Source organism: Poecilia reticulata, chromosome 17 (assembly GCF_904066995.2).
Source record: "Poecilia reticulata chromosome 17, P_reticulata-male-v2, whole genome shotgun sequence".
Lineage (NCBI taxonomy): Eukaryota > Metazoa > Chordata > Actinopteri > Cyprinodontiformes > Poeciliidae > Poecilia > Poecilia reticulata.
Window position 1 is genome coordinate 25652262 of NC_088846.1, and position 22638 is coordinate 25674899.

The 22638-nt window shown below is 37.0% G+C and overlaps 1 protein-coding gene and 1 long non-coding RNA gene across 6 annotated transcripts in view; both read right to left on the reverse strand.

Moving 5' to 3' along the window:
• Positions 1-22638, reverse strand: part of cadm3 (cell adhesion molecule 3) — a 148704-nt gene that overhangs the window by 17164 nt on the left and 108902 nt on the right. For all 5 annotated transcript variants that reach the window (XM_008433970.3, XM_008433975.3, XM_008433974.3 and 2 more), the window contains exons 6-7: positions 14630-14800; positions 10249-10339 (exon numbers count right to left, since the gene is read on the reverse strand). In XM_008433970.3, coding sequence (XP_008432192.1) covers positions 10249-10339; positions 14630-14800 — 262 coding nt within the window. The remainder of the gene's footprint in view (positions 1-10248; positions 10340-14629; positions 14801-22638) is intronic.
• LOC145547905 (uncharacterized) lies at positions 11188-12902 on the reverse strand. The gene is made up of 3 exons (XR_014084175.1): positions 12393-12902; positions 11779-11901; positions 11188-11684 (listed from the first exon to the last, which is right to left on the reverse strand). It is a non-coding gene; the product is annotated as an uncharacterized LOC145547905 (long non-coding RNA).

The window sequence follows — 22638 nt, forward strand, 5'->3', positions numbered from 1 at the left end:
TAATTTGTCAGTTTACACCAAATATATAAGAAAACTGAATAACTTGAGCTAAAAACAAACTCTCTCTCTTTCTAAAACTTGCACAGAGCTAGCATAAAACAAACAACAGCCGAGTCCCTCGACACTTGGCATTGCTTTGTTAGTTTTGCATTTCCTATAGGAATACAAATGACAAGCTCACGTGCTCAGTCAGCACTCCCAAGACAAATGAAAAAAAGATTATCCAAGCATTAAGCATTTAAAGCAAGTGCGTCTGGTTACCTGCTATAAAATGTAATCAGCTGTTGTATTACGCTGCCTCCAAATGTGACATAATATGCAATTAACTGAACAATTAACTTCACATTTAACGGCTGTAGCTTGTGCTCTGTTATTGAATGTAAAGCTAATCTCTTTTACAGCGGCTACGGGTCAGAACACAGAGAACCTGTCACAGGAAGCATGTGTAAAGTATTCTTTTACGGCTATAAAATTTACTTTTAGTGTGAGCTTTATGCTTAGCAAGCATCAATTAGCTCAAATTTGAAGATCATTTTATGATCATGACCCCTGCATGAAAGATTCTTTATTTTCAGATTTGATAATAGAGACAGCAGATTAGATTGAGTCGCTATTTTCAGATTTTAGAGTTTAACAGTAGGTGAAATAATTAATCAAATTGTAAAACTGTCAGCTGCATAAAGTCTGACAAGTGTATTTATTTTATTCTTTTTAGCAGATGGATCCAGTTAAACTGTTTTGATTCCATTTGCTCTCAGCAGACGGGTTTTGAGGCTCATAAGGCAGAACGATTCACAAAAGAAGCTCTGATGCTGTTACTTCCTGCCAAGCATTAAAAATCCAACAGTGAAACTCAGTGGTGGAGAAAAAGAAAGTGAAGCTTGACTTCTAAAGACAGATATTTTACTCTCTACTTGGTAATAGCAGAGGGGATCATAGTCCAAAATCACACAAAACTTTATCTGCAAAGAGCAGCAGGGAAAACTTTATAAAATACTGCTAGAAGGTCCTGAAATCAAGTGACAACAATATTTATGCATCTAATAAGTTTGGCAAAAATGCAGCAAATAGGTATATTATTGGGAAAAAAATAAACCTAGATAATACATTGAAAATATATAATTCTGCATTAAATTTACACCACTGCATCAACAAAATTAAGTAATTAGGTGTTAGAATCAGCCAGCAAGGTTTCAACTCCATTATGTTGTGAAATAAAAAAAAAGGATTCATTTCAGTATTCCATCTAAAAAAAAGAAAAGAAACAGTAAAAAGTTTCAGTTTCTTTCTTTGCCGTATTGTTATGACTCATGCCATTGAGCTGACATTGCTGACAGCTGTTGTGCTCAGAGCTGTCAGTAAAGGATATTGACAGGTCAGATAGACGGTGCAGCAGAGGAACACCAGCTAAGTTATCAGAGTAAAAATATTTTACATTGCTGTGAGGTTCAGTGAGGTTATGAGGCATATTATCAGTAATGATTATCTTACCAGGATATTGAGCTGAGTCGTCTCAGATACACATAAACTTATCTAAGTTTATATTGACTTTCCAGGCAAATAGTGGCATTTTATAGTACAAATGAATAACTACCTTCAGTATATATCAAACACGACTTAAAAGACATTTATTTGACTTTGTAATTTGTCGCCTTGAAATTTTGTATTTGTGTCTTTAAGAAGCTCCTAATTGTTTTGACACTCTGCCTTCAGCATGTCACAACAATGCTTCTTTTTATGCCGTTTACAATCATTTTTAGGAGCATTGGACTGAGAAGCAGTTTCTATGACAAGCGTTTCGGCCACAGCAGATTCAATGATTCATCAAATGGGTGAAATGCTGAAAAAAGAGTTTAAAAGACTTTAAAACTAGCCCTATTTTTGCCAAAGACTTGGAATAGTCTGGATCTCTTAGCTCTTCAGCATTTATTGTCTCAGTAATCTGGGGTAATTTCTTATATTCAAGTTGTACTTAATGTAATGCTATAATTAAAAATGATCTATTTCTACATCCCCATACAGGTAAAAATATATATTTTTTAATGTTTTGGTAAAATTGTATGAAATATTTCTTAAGGTTCTCAATCAGGCCCTTGTATACTGTAAGCTCTACGTGTGTATTTCTTTCTTCTGGGTGGTTTTCCTGCTTTTTGGCACCCAAAGGTAACAGTGCTCACTTCCAGAGCCATCAAAAAGGTTTGTGAATTGTTCATAAAAAGTGAAATCAATGGTTATGATTGTAGCATCATCCAGACAAAGCTGTCTCATGCAGCAGGACTCTGTGCAGTTACATTGTTAGGAGACTTTTTCTAACGTTTTGAAGCACAGACACAAGCATGTGTCAATAAACTGATTTCTTTGTAACTGCAAGCCTGGAAATAGTGATGCAATTTCTGCCAGCTCTTGTTGTCTTGTTAGTTTAGAAAGCCAGCGATGCCGAAATGTGTTGTTGCTGTGACGGTTTAGGGTCCAGTGCAGAATGCTCTAAGATAGAGAACACTACATTTTCCTAAGTTATAATACGAGTCTCTTCGTCACTGTTTAATTGTTCTTCTAAACAGTTTCATGTCCTTTTTATCGTTTTATTTTACTTTCACTATGCAGTGCTAATGTTGGATTAATTAGTCATGTTGGAAAAAAAAATCTGATTTTGAATGCATGTCATATTTTGGATCTATTACACTCATCCACATAATGCAGCAAATACCACGTCAGATATCTAATTTGGAGCAACGCGTAGGAATGATTTTTTCGTTATCATGAGAATGCAGATGTCTTATTAGTGCTGGAGTAGGTATAGCTACAGAGCTAGTGGTTTTCTTAATGTAACCAGTGACAGTAAGACTGATATAAGGCATCGGCAGCCGTGTCCTGAAATAATTTACAGCTTACTGTAATCGTATTACACGCCTCCTGCTGTTTCTAAAGCTGACCATGACCTTGCACACTTACAGATGCTCGCATGAAACAGGTTTTAGTTCTTCAAACCTTTTTGGCTTTAAATGTGTTAAATGAGCACGGGAAGAGGAGCTTAACTTGTAAAATGACTTAGAGGAGTGGAAATGTGATGAGATTATGAACCCTTGTTGGTTGCGTTGATCAAATAGATAGGAAATATAGCAGATTGTAGAACGCAGATTTTGTGCCTTTCCTTCTTGCTGCTGGGCGACAAAGAAACCAGAAAGAATTCGACACGCTTAGCCATCCTTTTAAACCTAAAACGATGAAACTGCTGAGGGAAAAAAAGTGTGGATAGGGGAATGTAGTGTGACATTTATTGAGTCTGATTGGGGAGGGCAGCTCGACGGGAGGCGAAGGAGCTGAGTGGCTGGGTGTGTCGGAGGAAAGGTGTTGTCGCGGTGATTGGGTTTTGACTGACAGCTGCAGGGACGGCCTGTATCTGATTTGATTGGACACTAGTTCACCCGCAAGCCGCTGTTCACACAACTGAGCACGCTCCAATCCTTCTCCTTTTTCTACCACACACACACACACCTACCCATACATACATAGTGTATCTTTCTATCTTCACAAGGACTTTGCATTGAGTTCCATTCATTTTTATGACCATATTCCAGTCCTAACCCACAAACAGCACTTTTTCTTATGGGGATTTGGGACCTATAAGAAGAATGGGGTCCTCACAAAGTAGTATTTGCTTGAAAAATGGGCTTTACAAGGTGATGCTAAAACACACAGATACACACTCACTGAGTTCCTCTTGTTTTTTCTCTCATTGCCTGTCTTGGTCATTTGTTGCTTGTCACCATATCTTTCTGTCTCCCTTCCACCCACACGTCGCTTCGCTTCGCTTCACACTGCCACTCCTATGCCTCTTTGTTTGTTTTTCTTCCCTTTCCACCTCCTGTTTAGCCATCGTCTTCTTACATACTGTTATTTTTTTAAATAGCACTTTCTGAAACTTAACAATATATTATTATACTTTAAAGAACACATCATGGATTTTATTACTTCTTCTACTTACTCCCACCCTGTTTGGTCTGCTTTAATCGAACTCTAGTTCGTTTAAGTCCAGTTCGTTTGGGGACGTGTGCATCGAACACTGATGCAAACCAAAAAAAGCTAACTCCTGTCCGCCTAAAAACATTGGTCTTGGCTCAACTGACGTGAACTCTCAAATTCATATGTGAACGCCAAGCAGGCCAGAGACCGCTCCAAAAGTTACCATGCAGGGCATTCTGGGTAAATACAACCAAGACAAACACAAGAGTCCAGCGCTAGTGGAAGAAAGAGCTTGTTGTCTTTTACAAAAGACAAAAGAGAAGTCCTGCTAAAATCTGACACTGCTTCACTTTTGTTCACATTTCATGAATGAAGTTGTGCTCCGTGTCTTCTTCAGAAGTTTTGTGTCATTTCCTCCAGCGGTTGTTGGTACAGCGCCACCACTGGCGAGGAGGGGAACAGGTTTTCCAAAGAATTTGATTTGATAATCAAGTTCAGTGTGAAAGCAAACCACACTGACTGAAAATGTGACAAATCTTCCAACTTTGGTCCCCAATAAACTGAGTCTACTGGACTATCAGGTGTGGAAACGCCAAAAAAGTTACACTATATTTCAAACTCCAAACTTGAGCATTAAAGCATAACATATGATAGCAAAGTTTGTAGCTCAGTTTTGAGTTTAAAAAGTACATTTATATGGTGATCAATACAACATTAAGTTGAAATACTGATTTTTAGTCAGACTGCAGCAACATTAAATCGTTCTCATTTAGCCTCTCCCAAAGCTAATTATCACAGCTAAATGCATAAGAGGAACATTTGAAGGGATCAGTGATTAATTTAGGTCACACATCAGTTCAATATATTTTTGGAAAACAGTCTTTTTACCAAAGAATACAATCTCTATTTAGTGATAGATTGTAATAGGCATCAACTGAGTATTGCTACTGATGATATGCTGTTATCATGCAGGGAAATGCAATTTTTAAGTTATGACTCTAAAAGCCTGATTTTATGTCAGAAAAGTGTTTTAAAATTACTGATTTGATTTAAAAATCTTTGGAAATGCCTTTTGTGATTTATTCATATTTTATACTTTCAAGGTTTGTAGTTTTTCTTTACACTAAAATATGATGATATTTAGTCTTAAAGTATATTTATAGAATCTCCTGAACTCTTGCACTGACAAGTCCATTATGACAAGGAAGAGCCATTTATTACTGCAGCACAGGGCCATTCCTCATGTAAGAGCATGCATAATTCAAAGGGATGGTTTCATCCACTGAGTGCTATTGTATCACAGACAGATTCTCAGTAGATCTGCCCGTAGGACTCCGCCACAGCCACTTTTATTGTATCGATGCATACATGCAATGACAGTCACCTCCTTCTCATCAGCCCCCTCTGTTTTTCACTTGACAGTCAAACTTAGCAGTTAGTCTTCTTCCTCAGCCCTCCCGTGAAACGATGACAGGGCGACGACGGCGGAGTAGGGAAAGGATGACAGGACGGTCTGGCTGACGGGGAGGGCGGGGTGAAAAGGTGCACGTCGAGAGAAGAAGGAGAATTATGGGAAAGGACAGATAGAGGTGGTAGAGAAGGAGGGAAAGGAGGCGGCGTGACAAGGCGGAGAGCGGCGAACGAGGTGTGAGTGACACGCCAGTCGAGAGATACCAGACAACGGAGGGGATGGGCGGAGGCAGGGAGGAGAGGAGCGAGAGGATGGCAGAGCGGATCGATGAAGGTTCATCTATAATGCAGAGAGGCCAGTGGAAGAGTATATTTGTGTGGGCAGGATTTAAGACGCTGGCTTGTTTCTGTGTGTGTTGCCTTCAGAGGAATTGTGTACAAATCATATGAGTGAAAACATGAGAGCTTGTACTAGCAGCTGCTATGTTTTTTTTTTTTCCCTGAGTCATGTTTGAACAAGTAACTATTTGCTCAGGCAGTTGTCAGAAATTGAACATGTTAATGTGTGATTACTTACAAGTGTTTCTAAACTCTATGGCTGGTTCCTGTACAAGCACCCTGCAGGTGTAGTTATTTTTCGGAGGTGTTTATTGGTGCTAATGATTGTTTACCTACCATGTAATCTGATGCACTTGCTTAAATTTCAAGAGTGTTTACATGTTTGCATCTTTATACCGCATTCCTGTTCTGTATTGGTTTTTTTTTTAGTTCTATTTAGAGGTTATTAGCAGCAAACCTTTGCCTGCAGTACATGTTTATCTTGGCTAACTTGGATTAAATTAGCATGAATCCATACAGCCTGAGGTGAGAGGCTAGTTCAAGCACATTTTTACAATTTTGAACAGTTCCAGTACAAAAAATGTCACACTGGTTGAATAAAACTCTATTTTATAAACCTTTCAAATGTCCATGGGCCTTTGGAAGATACATTTTCCCACATGGCTACAGATCCTCCACTATGGTTTCCATTTCCAGTCATCCTTAGTTTCACAACATATCACCCAGGAAGGTTTTCTTTTCACCAAAGAAACTATTTTAGCCTCACAAAAGCAATTCTGCATAAAGTGTTGGAAGGTTTTAGAAGACTCCACATATTTACATTTGTGATGGTAGGACATTGTCAGGCCTTTTTCGGAATAGTACCAAATTATTGCTAAGGAGGCCCTTTTTGCTGACTTTTTTTTTCCTTCTTCCTTCCTTATGTGTGTGGTGATACCTAATCCAGCCTGGTTTGTATCAGTTTCAGTTATTTTAAACTATTTAATTATTGCTCTGGCAGCTATTTTCTTATTGATGTTTTCTCACGTCTCACTTAAATGAGGTGTTCTTGATTTTAAGAAGTGGATAAAAAAAGGACATCTGTTTCATGTCGGAGAATGAAACATTTTTGTTTATGGAAACCAAAGTTCCTACACATTTTTTTAAAAATGCATCTATTTTTGCAATGAAGTTTTTCTTGCATTTTGCTAATTTTTCCCATCACCACAATAAAATTGTGAAGGATGATCTTTGTAAATAATTATTTAATGATAGTGTGAATATAGTTTTAACAGTTTTGAGTTGTTTTAAATAGAAAAAAAATCTACTTGGGTCTTTGTGCCCTTCAGCGTAGTCATTAACTTTAACCTCCAGGAAGAACTTATCTGTATTTATACAAAAGGAAGACACTAAAAAAGGTTATCTACTGCAAGTCAGTTATTAACATTTCATACCATTTTGCATGAACCTCATTTTCCTTCTGTTCAAGTCCTGCACCCTCCTCCAAGAATTTAAACAACTTAATAATGAGGCTTTCTCTCCTAAATAACATCAAATACAAGTTTAGTTTTTACATAATCCCACCCTAACAGATAGAGCAGTAACATGTACACCTCAAACCTTGCTACAGTTTTGTGTAAGTGACTTTGACACAAGGATACTTGGACCAAGCTGCTTTTCCTTTAAAGATCCTAATTACCCCAGAACGCTAATTAGGTAGTCAGTAAATTGCTTAAACCTAATGAGACCTTAAACATAAAGAGACAAATGAAGACTCGGGGAGTTGCAATTGACACCGATGGATTCAGGCTCTGATACAGACATATCAAAGCCCTTATTTGTAATTCTTTGAGCCTTGTTATATATTCTGAGTTTTTGGACTTGTTCCAAATTCAAGAAAAAAATGATCCAAATCCTCATGGAAGAATTTAATGTACTTAGGTTATTTACTGCAATTTCATCAAATTTTTAGCAAAATCCTCAAAGCATTTAATCTATGCTGATGCTTTTTTTTTTTTTTTTTTTACTGATGACAGAACATAATATATATCTTCTGTAATGTGACCGAAAAGGAAGACGTTTTTTGCTGCAGTGATGATGCATTGTTTCCAGGCAACGTGGGCACCCACAATGATGTGTCTCATTAGTTCCTCTGTTTTAAACTATCTGAAAACCTAATGAACTCACTCCCTCAGCTGCGATGTCTGAACTTGATCTTTTCCTTTCTACTCTCTTTTCTGTTCATCTGAAGCCACTTCACTAATCAGTCCTTTAGTATTTAAACCCGCAGTAGGTCACCAGCCGTCTCCTCTGAGCTCAGTGTTGTCACTTTTCAGTGTTCTGCTATTCCTGACGAGTCCCTCCTATGCATCAGGTTCTGCCTCTGGCTGCTCCTCCTGAGTTGTTTTTCCCACCTGGTTTCTGTAACCTTACATCTTCTTTTTGAAGTAAAGCTCCCCTTTTTGTCTTTGCTTTTGGTGTCGTGCTTTTTGGTCCTTTGAACTGAGCCCCAAATTGTTCCGCTTACCATTATAAAGATTAACAACATGAACCAACTTGTGCTGGTGTGGCTCTGGCAGATGAAGAACTCAGCGTGGTTGCATTAAAACAGCCTGAGCTGAGATCTTTGTAAAATTAGAGCAACTGCTTAATGTTAATGATTTGGTTTTGTTGTTAGATGCAGCAGTTTATTTATCCATTCTTCCATTTGTCTGCTTATCGGCGCAGGAGCGTTAAGCACATCCTATCACAGGATAAATAACCCCACATCGACACAGTCATACCTAACAGCAGCATTAGATAAAGTGGTTATCCTACAAAGCATTTTTATGAACTTCACAGGGAAGCTGTAGTACTTGGGTAGAACCCACACATGCATGGGCAGAACATGCAAATAAGTAGAAAGGTTCTGGATTAAAATGCATCCTGCATTTTAACCCGTTTCCTGTTTCTTTCCTTGCTCCTGCAAAGAAACAGTGCAAACAACTGCACCACTATGAAGCCATAATAGAATCATTTTGCTGAGATTCAAAGAGAAAGACTGCATTTCTTCCTTAAAAGGATGTCAGAGAGCACAACCAGAGGTGAAAGTATCACCTTTGGCACCCAGAGCTATTCAGAGTGTCCCCATCCTGTCACCTTAAACCAAGCGGCCCAAATGAACACTGACCCTCGGGTCAGCAGCCATTTTTTGTGCACTGAGTTGTCATATTTTTTTTCAGAAAAACACACTTTAAGTCAAATCTGAGCTCACAAAAGTCCTACAAGAAGCTCTCTATTGCTCTTCTCTGAGAAAAAGGAATGATGAGTAACCTTAAGTTCAAGCTTGTCACAGTTTTATTAGACAGAGATTTGAGAGCTTCAGCTCAGCTGAAATCTCATAGAAGTCACAGAATTTTGCAAAAGTGCCGACACACAATAAGAATTTTTCATATTTTGTTACATCATGACTATTTCAATATATTTTAATTGTATTTCATGGGATACACCAACATAAAGATGCACATAAATTATAATGATACACAGTTCCAAATTTTACAACATTGAAAATGTATTTGCATTCAGACACCTGGGTCAAAACTTTGCACAAATACATTTTTCTGTGATTCCTGCTGTTAGTTTTTTCTGGTTGGGTTGGGTGATAAAACAATTATAATGTGTATCACAACAGAAACATGGTCAATATCAATAGAAAATACTCCAGTTCAGAACCACATGGCAATCTGGGGCGTGTAAGTCAAGGAAAGGTTTTAACCACTCAACCTCTCACGGCCCAGATATGTGAGGTTGGTGGCATCAACCAACTCATCTCACTTTGATAAGCTAGTAACAACCTAGCTTATCATGTTATATGATAAGCTAGGCACATGTTACACAATCTGTTGTGTAACATGTGCAGAAGAAGTTTCATGTTGTGACTGCTACCTTCTGCACAACACTGATGGTCGCTGGCGTTGTGGAGAACAAATGAGGTTAAGTACTCAACCAGCTCATCGATACATTTGGATTGTGGGAAATGACATTACAACGGTGCTGGTGTTAAAATTTATTAAAAGTAACACCAGTGTAGTGTTGATCACAAAACACAATGTGGTGTTAAAAAAGTAAATAATTGACCCACAAGGTGTCAATATCAATCATATCCAGTGGAAAATATTCAAAACAACACACAGAAATGGAAAGTTTAACTTTTCTTAAACCCATTTCAGTATTATAGACCAATGTTAATTTAACAAAAAAATGGGTGTCAATCTTTTAACACTTTCAAAAGTGTTACTTAAAAACCTGCTGACTTGGGCACATATAGACACTTTTGGGTGTTAATTCAACACTGGCATTTTTACTGTGTACTTTGTGTTTGCCTAACATAAAATACCAGTAAAAAACTGAAATTTAGGTTCTAACCCAATATAGGGCAAATATGTGTTTAAATAAACAACATGGCAACAAATACCTGTAAATATAAATGCAGAATGTAGGCAAGTGTGTCTGGAGAAACATGCACTTCTTTCTGTAAAATGTTGACGTGAAAAAGGAATGTGTGTGTGCTTTTCTTACTCAGGGTTGCCTTTTCCTGAACACTGCAGAGAAAACCTCTGCCCCTCTATCGCCATCCTCTCCTCAGGGGTGATCGCTACTTCAGGGGCATCTATAAGCAGAAGACGAACACACACACACACACACCGACACGTTGCGGTTACATAACACAGGAGTAAGAGCTGTACACACACCACAGACAGTTCCATTCATTCCTGTCTCCACACTGCAAAAAGTCCCCATTCAAAAACAAGAAAAAAAAGTACAAAAATAGGGTATAATTTTCTTAAAATAAGAAAAATTATCTGCCAACAGAACAAGAAAATTTATCTTGTCAAGATTTTCTAAAACAAGAAAAAATATCTAACCAAGATAAACCTACAATATCTTAAAATTAGTGTATTTTTACTTAAAACAAGCCAATTTTACTTATACGAGTAAGATATATTATCTTATTTTAAGAAAAATTATCTCAAGTAAAGAAAATGTTACTTGACACTGAATTTCTTGAAATAGCGTAAAATATTCTTATTTTAAGAAAAATGCTCTATGTATTAAGAAAATAAATCTCATATATTCTATTTGTATTAGTAAAATTGGCTTGTTTTAAGTACAAATACACTAATTTTAAGAAATTTGTAGGTTTATCTTGGTTAGATATTTTTTCTTGTTTTAGAAAATCTTGACAAGATAAATTTTCTTGTTCTGTTGGCAGATAATTTTCTTATTTTAAGAAAATTATACCCTATTTTTGTGCTTTTTTTCTTGTTTTTGAAAGGGGACTTTTTGCAGTGATATACCTAAATCTAGTTTATTTTTATTGTTGCATAGGATTAAAATATATATTTCGTCATAGCTTTACTCAAGGTTCTTATGCCAAGACAAAAATCTACAAATTGATCCTGTGAATACTGGAACAAGAGATGTTATTGGCTTGCTGAAATGAAGACATAAGTTCAATTACTTTTAACATCTTTATTACATTTAAGTTTCACATAAACACAATAAAACATGACTACTGGCCAGAATTTAAAGTCTGGATGGGCATCTGATTCTGAAACAATCCTGTAAAATGACAGAACAATGACGATCTGACACATCTGCCGCACTCATAAGATGCACTAAGAGTCAAGCAAACCAAATTGTCCAAAGCAAAAAAAATCTTGGGATTAGACGTCAACAATAGGAGCTTCCTCCGCAATGAACTTCTTCCAATAAGCCATAGCCTTTTATATGTGGAAGTCTTGCCTCAGTTACGGACGGCGTTCTCAAGACGTCTGTCAGCAGCACAGAGAGGAGTGGCCACACACACGGATGCTGAAAGGTGTAGTAGCTATGATGTCCTCCTTTCAAAAGATCAGGGCAGGCAGGCATGGTTCCAATGGCCAGTAGAAAGTTGGTTTCACGATCACCGCAGAGCTGAAAAGTGGTCTTGTTGGAAGTTGTTGGGTCATCTGCTATTTGGAGCACAGACAGAAAAACAATCACAAAATAAATCACGTTTAAGGGACTAATCAGTGTAATGATGAATCAGTATCATAAATTTCTTACCTCAAGAATGTGAAGGACGCCGTCACTTGCAATTCCCAAAGTTTCAAAGTTTCTTGTAGATGGTGCAATACGTGATTGGAGACTTGTCTGGCATAGGCTTCACCATGGCAACAGTTTGGTTTACTTGAAAAATAAAACAAGTCTTATTTTAGTTCATGTGCTCAATTACAATATTACATGAATTCAAGATGGCAAGAAAGTCATTTTAATTAAATCAAACTAGGACTACTTAAATTCACCAATTAAAATAGTGTTTAAAATATCCTGGTAACAGTGTGAAATATCTTACCTAGGCTTTTAGACTCATTGAATTCAAGTTTTTAAATTACAGCATATCAAACACCCTCAGTTAGTGAAATACTAGGCGGAATTGCCCTTTAACAATTTCCCGAATCAGAAGCTAAATGAGAAGCCACCTTAGCTATGTTAAAAAACGGAAGCTACCAAGACTCGTGTCGATATTATTTTTAAGCCACATCTATTGTGGTTAATAACTGTTCAAAGCTCATATTCACAAGAGCGGCTCTTTAACCGCGGATGAAAATTGGCATTTCACGACATGCTAACTAGCTTCAGTTAGCTTATCTTAGAAAGACAGACAACTTTAAACTTACCTCTGAGTACAGCAGCTGTAGGGTCCATACACGTAAAAAAGTCCTCCATCTTCATCCATGTCCAACCGAGATTAGAGAATTTGCCAAAAGAAAATCTTATAAAAGTACAGTAGATAAAAGCTTAGTTAGGCTGTTACAACTGAATTAACCGTTAATCAGGGCAGTTAAATGATCTCTGGCGTTGCCGTTAGGGATTTGCGGATTGATACTGAAATATCGATTCTTCCGATACCAGAACTTAATTCTTTAAAATCTATTGTCAGATCTAAGGATCAATACTTTCAACATTTTAGTAATTTGAGATAATGTAGATTAACAAGAGCACGTTAGAAAGTAACTAAATTATTGAGATCTTGCCTAAATGAAACGTTGTTAATGGGAACTACTTTTTCTTCCGCCTGGTAAGTATGTAAGGTGTAAGGACGTAATGCCCAAGCGCAGCGTGCTGCTGACGCTCACTCACTCAGAAATCAACATGTTGACAGATTATAAACAAAGTGACACGGAGCTATTTCAGCTGTCATTTTATCGTAGTTTTAATAATTAAACAATGATGTACACTGCTAAAAAAAAAATAAAGGGAACACTTAAACACCCTTTATTTTTTTTAGCAGTATATTTAGTAGGGTTATTACTTTACTAATTTTCTTTTTTTTAGTTTGCAACTCCATTTTCACATATTGTGTATATTTCTGCTGAATTAAAATAGTTTATAGTAAACAAGATTGTTGTCTCAATGTACTTCTGAGTTTAAAATGAGTGCATCAGAGTACATTGTGTTCTTTTTATGAAGCCAAGATATGGATTACATTTATTTTTTATTTAATTAAGAAACAAAATTAACTGTCTTTGCACAAAGTATGGGATCTGTATTGCCAATACCAGCTTAAATTTTACTCGGTAATGGATCGGAAAGAAAATCTGTTGTATCGAACATTAATACTATCTCACTGCCATTTTGGGCGCTTTCCCATTTGGATTGTATGATGTCATAAAAGGGGTTACAAACATGATGAATAAAATATTGTTCAAAGTAATATTAGTAACTTATAAAGTAAGAATTTGAAATATAAACCAAAAGTTAAAATATTTATCATGACATTGACCCAATCAATATTGTTGATTCTAATCTCATTGTGTGGAAAACCAGCCATTTCAAATCACACATCAATAGAAATTTCATGACATGTCAGTAAGAGGTCCCACATCTTGCATCAAGAAGATCAAATTAAGAAGGTCCTTAGCAGATGGAAACATGCCAAGAATGATCTTGATATATAAACTGATATTGTCTCTGAAATTGTTGTGTTAAATGTCAATCGTTTAAATATTAAATTATAATTTCCAGTACACTCTGCCAACTTATACAAGAATATAAGTTCATGGGTTTTTTTTTTTTTTTTCATTGACAATAACACAAAGGATTCCATTTGGACATAGTCTGTTTTAATTATCTGAAGACATTTCATTAAGTATGTGATTTCGCTTTCTGTGCTTGAAATAAGAAATTTTTACTTATATAAAATAAGTTCTAGACTTGAAGTTTGATTGGTAAATATTGATATTCTAGATTCTAGCGCATATTTACTCATAATAAGTAATATTTTCTTAACATTAAGCTTTTATATCTTACTGAGATAATTAAGTACAAAAACACTTAAAATAAGAAAAATATTCTAACATAAATCCCTCTTGGTGAGAAAAATTATCTTGTCAGAAAGAAAACAAGAAAAATCTCCTTAATTTAAGATATTTAATCTTACTAAGATTTCAGTTTTTGCAGTGCATCTACTATCGTCTGTGTTCTGCATGCATCATCTTACTATGACATAACCCCGTTATACAATAGCATTGCATTACCTCTGAGCTGCAGTACCAACACCTTGCCCACAGGGGGGCAGTATTCATACAGAGTCCACATCTTCAGTTAGTGATTTCATTTTAGCTGATAAAGTGTTCTTCTTACCCACTGTGGCTCAACTCTAGCTGAGTGCAGCAGGCGAGAAAGGTAAGATTCCTGTCTTCTTCTTGTTATAACAGACTGGTACATTTTAGATCAAACTACAAAGGAGGTGGATGTTTCTCATGCTTTGCAAAAAAAGCTTAAGAAAGAATATAAAGAAGCAAATTCGGCCAAGTCACTAGCTTATATTTCTCTCTTTTTTTCACCCAGCACCTGGTGTATCTTCTCACCATTCATTCTCCCAGAAAACCTCCCAGTCTCCCAGTTGACTTACACAACACCCGCAGAGACTGCTCGCTCCTCTTCTCCCCATGTTTCACAGAGTCGTGGTCGACGACGCAGGAGATTTTGGTGTTATCGTCGTTAGCGGTCACTTCCAGGGTGAGCTCGCTGCTGACGTTGTAGGTGGGGTCATCTGGAACGGACTCCACCACGTCAGGGCGCCCTAAAGTGAGGAGACAAGGAAATGGAAGGGTTAAAAGTAAAATGGTGATCAGGCTCAAAATCTGGGTGTGGTGATGGACTCTGACTCCAAACCTCAGAGCTACATGAAGACAGTTACAAAGTCGGCCTTCTACCACCTGAAGAATATTTACAGGATTAAGAGAAGCGAGACCTAGACAAACTCACTCCTCTTTATCTTTAGTCGCATTGGTTACTGTAACAGTGTCTTCCCAGGTCTGCCTAAAACATCTATCGCTGCTGCTGCAGCTGATCCAGAATGCTGCTGCTGGTGTCCTCACTAAAACCAGGAAGATAGAGGCCCAGTTCTAAAGTCCTTACACCGGCTCTGTGTATCACAGAGAATAGACTTTTAAATTATGTTGTTAGTTTATAAATAACTGAATGGCTTAGCACCGCAATACATCAAAGATCTGCTGTTATTCTATCAACCTTCCAGACCTCTCAGGTCTTCTGGTTCTGCTCTGCAGCCACAGAACCAGAACCAAACATGGAGAAGCAGCGTTCAGCTTCTATGCACATCAAATCTGTAACAAACTTCCAGACAACTGCAAAACAGCTGAAATACTGAGTTCCTCTTAAGCCTAGACTATAAGACCATCTGTTTAGAGTTCCTTTTGAACCATAATAAGTGGAACATTAACCAACACATATGATGTATATTGATGATTTTGATCTAAAGACTGTATCCGTACCCCACAGTGTCACAGCACACCCCACAAAAAACAACAAGGGATGACGCATTCGACCTTCTCCAAATCCGCAAAACACATGTGAACCAGACCAAACTTTTACCAGTGACTGTGTTACTAATGTCACAAAACAACTGACATTTCTTTTATTGAAAGGTCATTCTTTGTACTAATACATCCATATTGTGACTACAGTGATATAATCTGTTGATATGAATTTGCAATCAAAGTATTCTGCTTTCCTTACACCTCAGCCATTGTCTAGTCTGAGAAAATTGCCTAGCAACCTCCATTTTATGATCCATAGCTGATCCACATTTAAGCCCATTCATTCAATTTAATTATCCCAACAAGTTATGGGAATATCAGTGAAGGAAATGGAAGCAATTTGTAGATGTTATAATGGACTATGGGAAACTAAGAAAAGTCATTGTGCACTATTCACTAAAGAGGAAAATAAAGCCCTAATGACTGTAATTTCAGCCGTAATTGCCTTATATTTTAACTGTTTGTGGCACAGTTTGAGTATTCAAAGGGTATTTGTACCTTTGGGAAATCCACAAAGATATCTGAGAGTGCTAAAAACGAGCAAAGTTGAGTTAATATGTCCTCGTATAGTCCTAAAATAGTTATACAAAGCAAATACATGTCTTGTCTGATGCTGTTTGCATACATTTGAATGAGAAATTTTGTATTAATAATTTGGGCAGACAAATATTTAGTCTGCCTACATTTTTTAAAATAAATATCGCAAAGTTTATTCATAATCTATGTATTAAATAAATGATTTTAAATTTGATTTAAATTAAACCAGGCCAAATTATTTTGAATTCTGAAAAAGCACCGCAATCTGCATTTTATAAACTGCACAGATAAAATACTGTCTGCTGAAGGCTCGTGATAATATAGTGCAGGGAAAGAAAGAAACAGAAAAAAGTTCTATGTGCTGGCTTTACAAAAAATGAGTTAGACATTTCACAGCAGGTTAGTTATTCTCTCCTTCCAATTGTGAATTGTTTCAAGAGTTTTAAATACTTTCATAAAATTTTGAGAAATGCCCATCAGGTGAAAAACTGACTCATTTACAATCCTAATTAAAATGATTTAAAACCTTTTTTCTGTTTTGTCAGTCACTTTTACACTAGGTCTATTATCCAGTACAGAAATAAAGAAGGAGTAAAACAGCTGTTGAGAATGGAGGAAATGACTTAATTATCTGAGCTTTTTATGCTCTAAACCAGCAACTCGGTCCAAATCTGAGACTTTGCCTGAAACTTTGCCTATTTGCCTGAGACATTGTAAAATAGCTAGTTGTTTACTATGAAATGCAGACTGCTAACAGTAGCTGTGCTTCCATTACAATTGCACACAAAATTGTTGACATTCCTCTAACGTTGAAAAAGCACAATTTCGCATTTGCAGAGTTTCCATTCAATCAGAAGCACAATTAAAATCATATATGAACAAGTTTGTTCACACAATAAGTCATTGAAAAGCATGCTGCGCTATCATCGTCCTACCACTTCCTGTGGTCTTCTTCATCTTTTCCACCAGTAGTAACATCCAGTTTTTGATCACATGACTTGTGCCCATTGCATCTACAAAATACACTAATTTCAATACAGTCGACGAACCACCTCATCCGAGCACAAAAACATTTTATCGAAAACCATGAGTTTTTTCGAAATTGGCAAGTTTCCATTAAGCAAATGTATTTTTGTAATTCCAATTTGTACAATTAGATGGTCAATGGAAATGCAACTAGTGAACATGTGAACAGAAAAGTAGGCAAGATCATAAAAGACGAAAGTTTGACTTTATTTTTTTCAAATCTTTTACCAGGAGGAAATGTTAGTGACTGGACCTCGGTGAGCTTTAATTGAATACTTTCTCTTCAAACTACAGCAAAACAAACTCAGGATCGCATGACGGCAGCTCTGTCATGCAAATGCTGCCTCATTACTCATAACCTTGTCTGCGAACGTCAGTAGACTTTACACTGCCTGCTCATGTTCATGTTTACCAGCCAGGCCTGTCTGTAACGTCTCAGGCTGAGGGACATCAAAGGGACAGGAGAGGCTAAAGATCTAATGCTGCTACCCTCAGCTTTCTTCGGGCTCACTCGCTCGCTGTTGCTTAGGAGACCGTTTGCATTTCACTTGGTTATAAACCATCGCTTTGGACAGGAGCGGGGAAAAGGGGGGCAGCTCTGCTCACAGAGAAGAGAATAAGCAATCTGGTGAAGCCACATTTAGTTATTTAGACTTGTTTGTACAATGTATGCTTTTTTATTGGGTGTTTTTGGGTTTTCTATTTTGTTTATTTTACATTTCTGAGAGCAGGAGACAAAGAACGCTCACTACGCTTTAGTGAGCGTACGAAGCCACAGTTCCAGTATAAAAGCATAACTGTGGTTGAGGCTGTGATTTCAAGATCTCCATCTGTTGCAGGAAGCCGTATCAGACCGAGTGGTTTGGTTCAGACCGTGAAAGTGGTTCGTGAATCTTGGAGAGCGGGCCAGAACCTCGGCACTTACTCCTGCATGAGTTGACAAGCACACTCGCGAATGCACACACATGAGCATGGGCGCATGTAGGTCAAGCTTATGAATAACTACCCTCAGAGGAGACAGAGATAGTGGCAGGGAAGCACACGGAAAAACACACACACCTTACGTTTCTTTCTTTCTTTCTTTCACACTCTGCTGCCCCCCCTTCCTCGGCCCTCTACCTCCACCCACACCAGAGAGCACTTCAAATACCTCTGAATCTAATGACATCTCTCTTTTTATTACCATAACCAGTCCTCTGACCCGCTGAGAAAATTAGTTTACTTTCCAGGTGCATTTCAATAAGCCAACGCCAGTCTTTTCGCCGCAGCCTGTCTCTCCCACTATCCCTTCTGTCTCTGCACACACAAAGACAGCATATACTGGCTTTATTAAAGACAATGGATCTCCAGAATCTAACCTTGGGAATGGTGGAACCCTGTTTGTTTACCCACTGGCTCTTGTGTACCACTCTTATGAAGCCACACGTTTTTGTTTTAATGGGGATTTTCAGGCCCAAAGGGGCCGGAAATGAATTCAAGGCATTCATTAAGGAAAATTTAAAACAATAGATTATGTGTTTTTTTTCCCCCAAATACAGCAATCTTGTGTGTTTTCTTGTGATTCCCTTTTCTCCAATTTATTATGAGAACATCAAGGAAAATATAGACGTCCGGTAAACCTAACAGAGCGGTAAATAAAGAGTAATAACAGGTTGGACTTCCAGATACAAACTGGAATTTTCAAGGGTTGGCTGTACCCAAAACTTTGGAAAATGGAAAAATATAAACTTGTATATAAGTTTGTAATATGCAAGGTACCAAATAGTTCTAATACCTTTCTTAGGCTTGTAAGCCCCGTTGGCTCTGACTGCTTTATTTAAAATGAGATTATTATTGAGCTTGTCAGCACCAACAACTCCATGTTGGTCTACCATAAAGCAAAAGAAGAATATCTTAAGAAATACCTCATATGAACCCCTTGGTACAGTGGAGGACCTGTAATGCTGTGGGCCCGTTTTTGTTTTTCTTTTTATAAAAAGACTTTTCAATGAAAATCTGGGGTTACTGACAGAAAACTTAAAATATACCATCTGGGTTATTATGTAGGATGATGATTCAAAGACATACTGAGAAATGGTAGGAAAAAGTTCATCTAACACACAAAAAGAAAATATTTCAGTCCCCGTCCTAGAAAGTTTGTGGGGTGAGCAGAAAGGAAGATAGAGAAGACTCAGGATGGTCTACCCTGGTGAAGTGGTGTAAAAGAATAAGTGCTGTTTTACTGGTAAACTGGGGTTGTACAAAAAATGTAAGCAGACAAATAAATAAATGAACAAAATTGTCGTAATATTTTTTTTTTCACTTCAAGATTCTGCTATTGCCACAAAATGTAGATTCTTTCCAATGGGTGTCAGTAATTCTGAAATAATATTTTCCTTTTTCCTTTTGCAATACAACATTAACCCTACAGAGCCACCAGGCAAAAGCTAGTATAGCTGCATCATTTATGGGGAACATTCACATGAAGCCAATAAAGTTGCTTACTACTTAATTTGTTTCTAGGAACAAGAGCTGGAAAAGGCTGGAATAAGGACAGCTATGTGGGAAAAATGCCACAGAGGCTGAGAGAAGACGGTGGACAGAGAAGAGTTGTTCTGAACGATAATTATGATCCAGCTTCTGAATCTGGAGAAACATTTCAGCATGTCTGTTGCCCTTTGAAGCCATCTTAAAAAAATGGGACACTAATAACCATCTGTCGGTGCTACTGTGAAAGAAAAGAAAAGAACTGTCGCCTTAGGATTGAGTTCAATAAACTGAACCAATTTACTGCTCTTCCTCTCTGATCCAGTCTGATTATTGTCCTCTCACTTATTTTTGCAAACATGCTCGACTTTATTCAGTTGTTTCTTATGTTTATGAGCTTCGTTTTAGTGCTTGTCAACATTTCTGTGTAATATTCAAATTAGATAAAAGTGAGCAAGCAAGCTGTCTCCTTTACAGTATATTTTTTAACTATTCATCTGCTGATCAGTATTCTCACTTGTCAACTGCACTAAGTAGGAGCAAAGTAAGGCATTATCATACAGCGATGGCACCAATTTATTTTTAGCTCTGAACAGTAAATGCAGCATAAGAATTCAATAGTTTCAAACTGTTTTATTTTTATCTTTACTTTCAGTTTCTGATACGACAGCATTGCACCAGGTAGGCAGACAGAATAAGCAAATTTCTACCGTAAATAAATTTCGAATTTAAATAATAAAAACAACTTTTTAAAAGCTAACTTTCTATTTTTATCTTATATGTTTTGTTTTATGTCAATATTTTTGTAGTTTTGTTTCAATAATATTCAATTTTGTAAAAAGAAAAATCACAACATACTGCTCTCTCTGTACCTGAACAGCACTTTTTTTCTGAAATTCTTATAACTACTCCAAAAATACTAAGAACTAATTAAGTAGCTTTCAGAAGAATGTAAGTATAAACATAACAAAGCAATTAGCAGCTGACTGTCCAGATAATTCCTTTAGATTTCACCATTAGCCAAAGAAAAACATACAACAGGAAGTGAATATTGAATTTAAGGCAAATGTATTAAGATCATTAACTAATTGCTAATAACTGCCTTCGTCATTGATGTTTTGACCCCGAACTCAAAAAACCTTTCTGACCGTTTATAGGCCCGTATGTTTAGATTCAACCTGTCTACATACAAACACATGAACACGCACTCAAGCCCACATTGCTGGTCATTTTCACAACAGTAGGAGTTGTGAAAAACATGCACACACTGAACATGAAACAAAACCAGCAATAAGTCCTGGATGTGTCAGGCAGTAAAAAGTTCTCTCTGTAATTCTTTTCTCATTTGATATTTTGAAAAGATGCTTATTAAAGTGTTAGATTTCAGAGGTTAGCAAAGACCAGCAAGCTGTAACTTAAACTAGAGGTGCACTGATAGCAGATTTCTAGCCAATCACCAATCTTTAAAATAAAACCTCACCTTTTTTAACTAACACTGTCAGGCGTTATAGTTAAAAGATGCCTGTACAGGATTGAGTCGTATAAATACTTTTCTAAAGTGAAATGCTTACTACACTTTTCTGAAAATGTATTTATCAAGAAAGGAAGAGTGATGAATTATTTTCTTTTAATTTCACAATAATGGCCTACTTGATGCCCATCATGAAAGAGTCCAATGAATCTTTGTGTTTTGGTCGTAATGTGTCAAAAACATTAAAAAGTTAAAAGGTGTTCATACCTTTGCAACCCAATGCTCACAATCCTAGAGGCAAAGAAAAAATAATATAAAGTGAAGGTATTTTTTGCCGCATCACACGCTGCTGCTCACTCAAAACCGGTTCAAAAGTTTACCAAATTTTAAAAATTCAAGACAATTCCAAAAGTCACATAATGAAAGTAACATTTTTAATGAAGGATAAATCATTCAAATTCACATTAATATTTGATTATATTTTCCCAGCACTAGCTAAAGTGTGTGCAGCTTTTGCCTTTGTTAATATTTAAGCTGAACTACACTCCAGCAGCTGCTAAAACTTTCATGAGATACACATAATTTCCTATAAAAGACCTCTTGCTCGGTTTAGGAAAGAATAGGTAGTGTGGAGAACAAACAGCCCTTCAGTTTGTGATGCCACAGATGAGCTGCAGCCACCCTGAAGCATACAATCCACCAGAGGATAATCATATCAGCAGAATCAAGCAGCTGGACGTGGCAGTAGCTGGTCAGAGTCTTTCAGATTGATGCTTCTGATCAGAGAGCTGAGACAGCCAGTCAGTTAATCCATCACCTGATAAACAAATAGGTCAAACACACTGCCTCAGTATTCAACGGAATCAATCCACCAACAAGATTAACATGTTTTCTTGTGCTGAATGAAACATGGATTTAACAACATCCTACTGAAGTTGTAAAAATAAACCCTTAAAATAAAATTTTCACAAGTCCTTCTCACACATGGGTTACACCTTGTTGGTGCAAATCCTCTTTGGTTAATTTACACAAACCAAGGGGAAAAAAAGGCTGTGTCCTTATAAATGGGTGCTTACACACAGTAAATCAGCATCGCACAATCCACTAAGTGACAACAGAGTCGATTGTAATAACACAGCGATGCACGGAGTAAAATCCACTTCACTCATATGCATTCATATATGATTCTCATCTGTGACTGTGGGGTAAAAAATTTGACCAATTTTGTTAAAATCTGTCAAATTGAACAATTTTCTTCTCCTTACTTGGGATGTATGGCTCATATTTCCACTCTATTTTCCTTTAATTTTTAACTATATTCTTATTCTACTTGCCTTTAATATCAACTATGTCAAAGCTGGAACCAATCAAAGGCAGCAAAAGGGCCAGTCTATACCACTGGCTGACTGAGGCTTTAGAAAGATACATTTATTATAACAGATGCTACATACTTGCTATTTTGCAGCTTTGGGTCTGTTTGACCCAGACAGTGTTGGGGAAAAAAAGGGCCATCTGGTACAGCTGTCCATGTAAATAGGTTGGAGCAAAATGGGAAGCCCTGGGTGCAGAAAAGTGAAATAA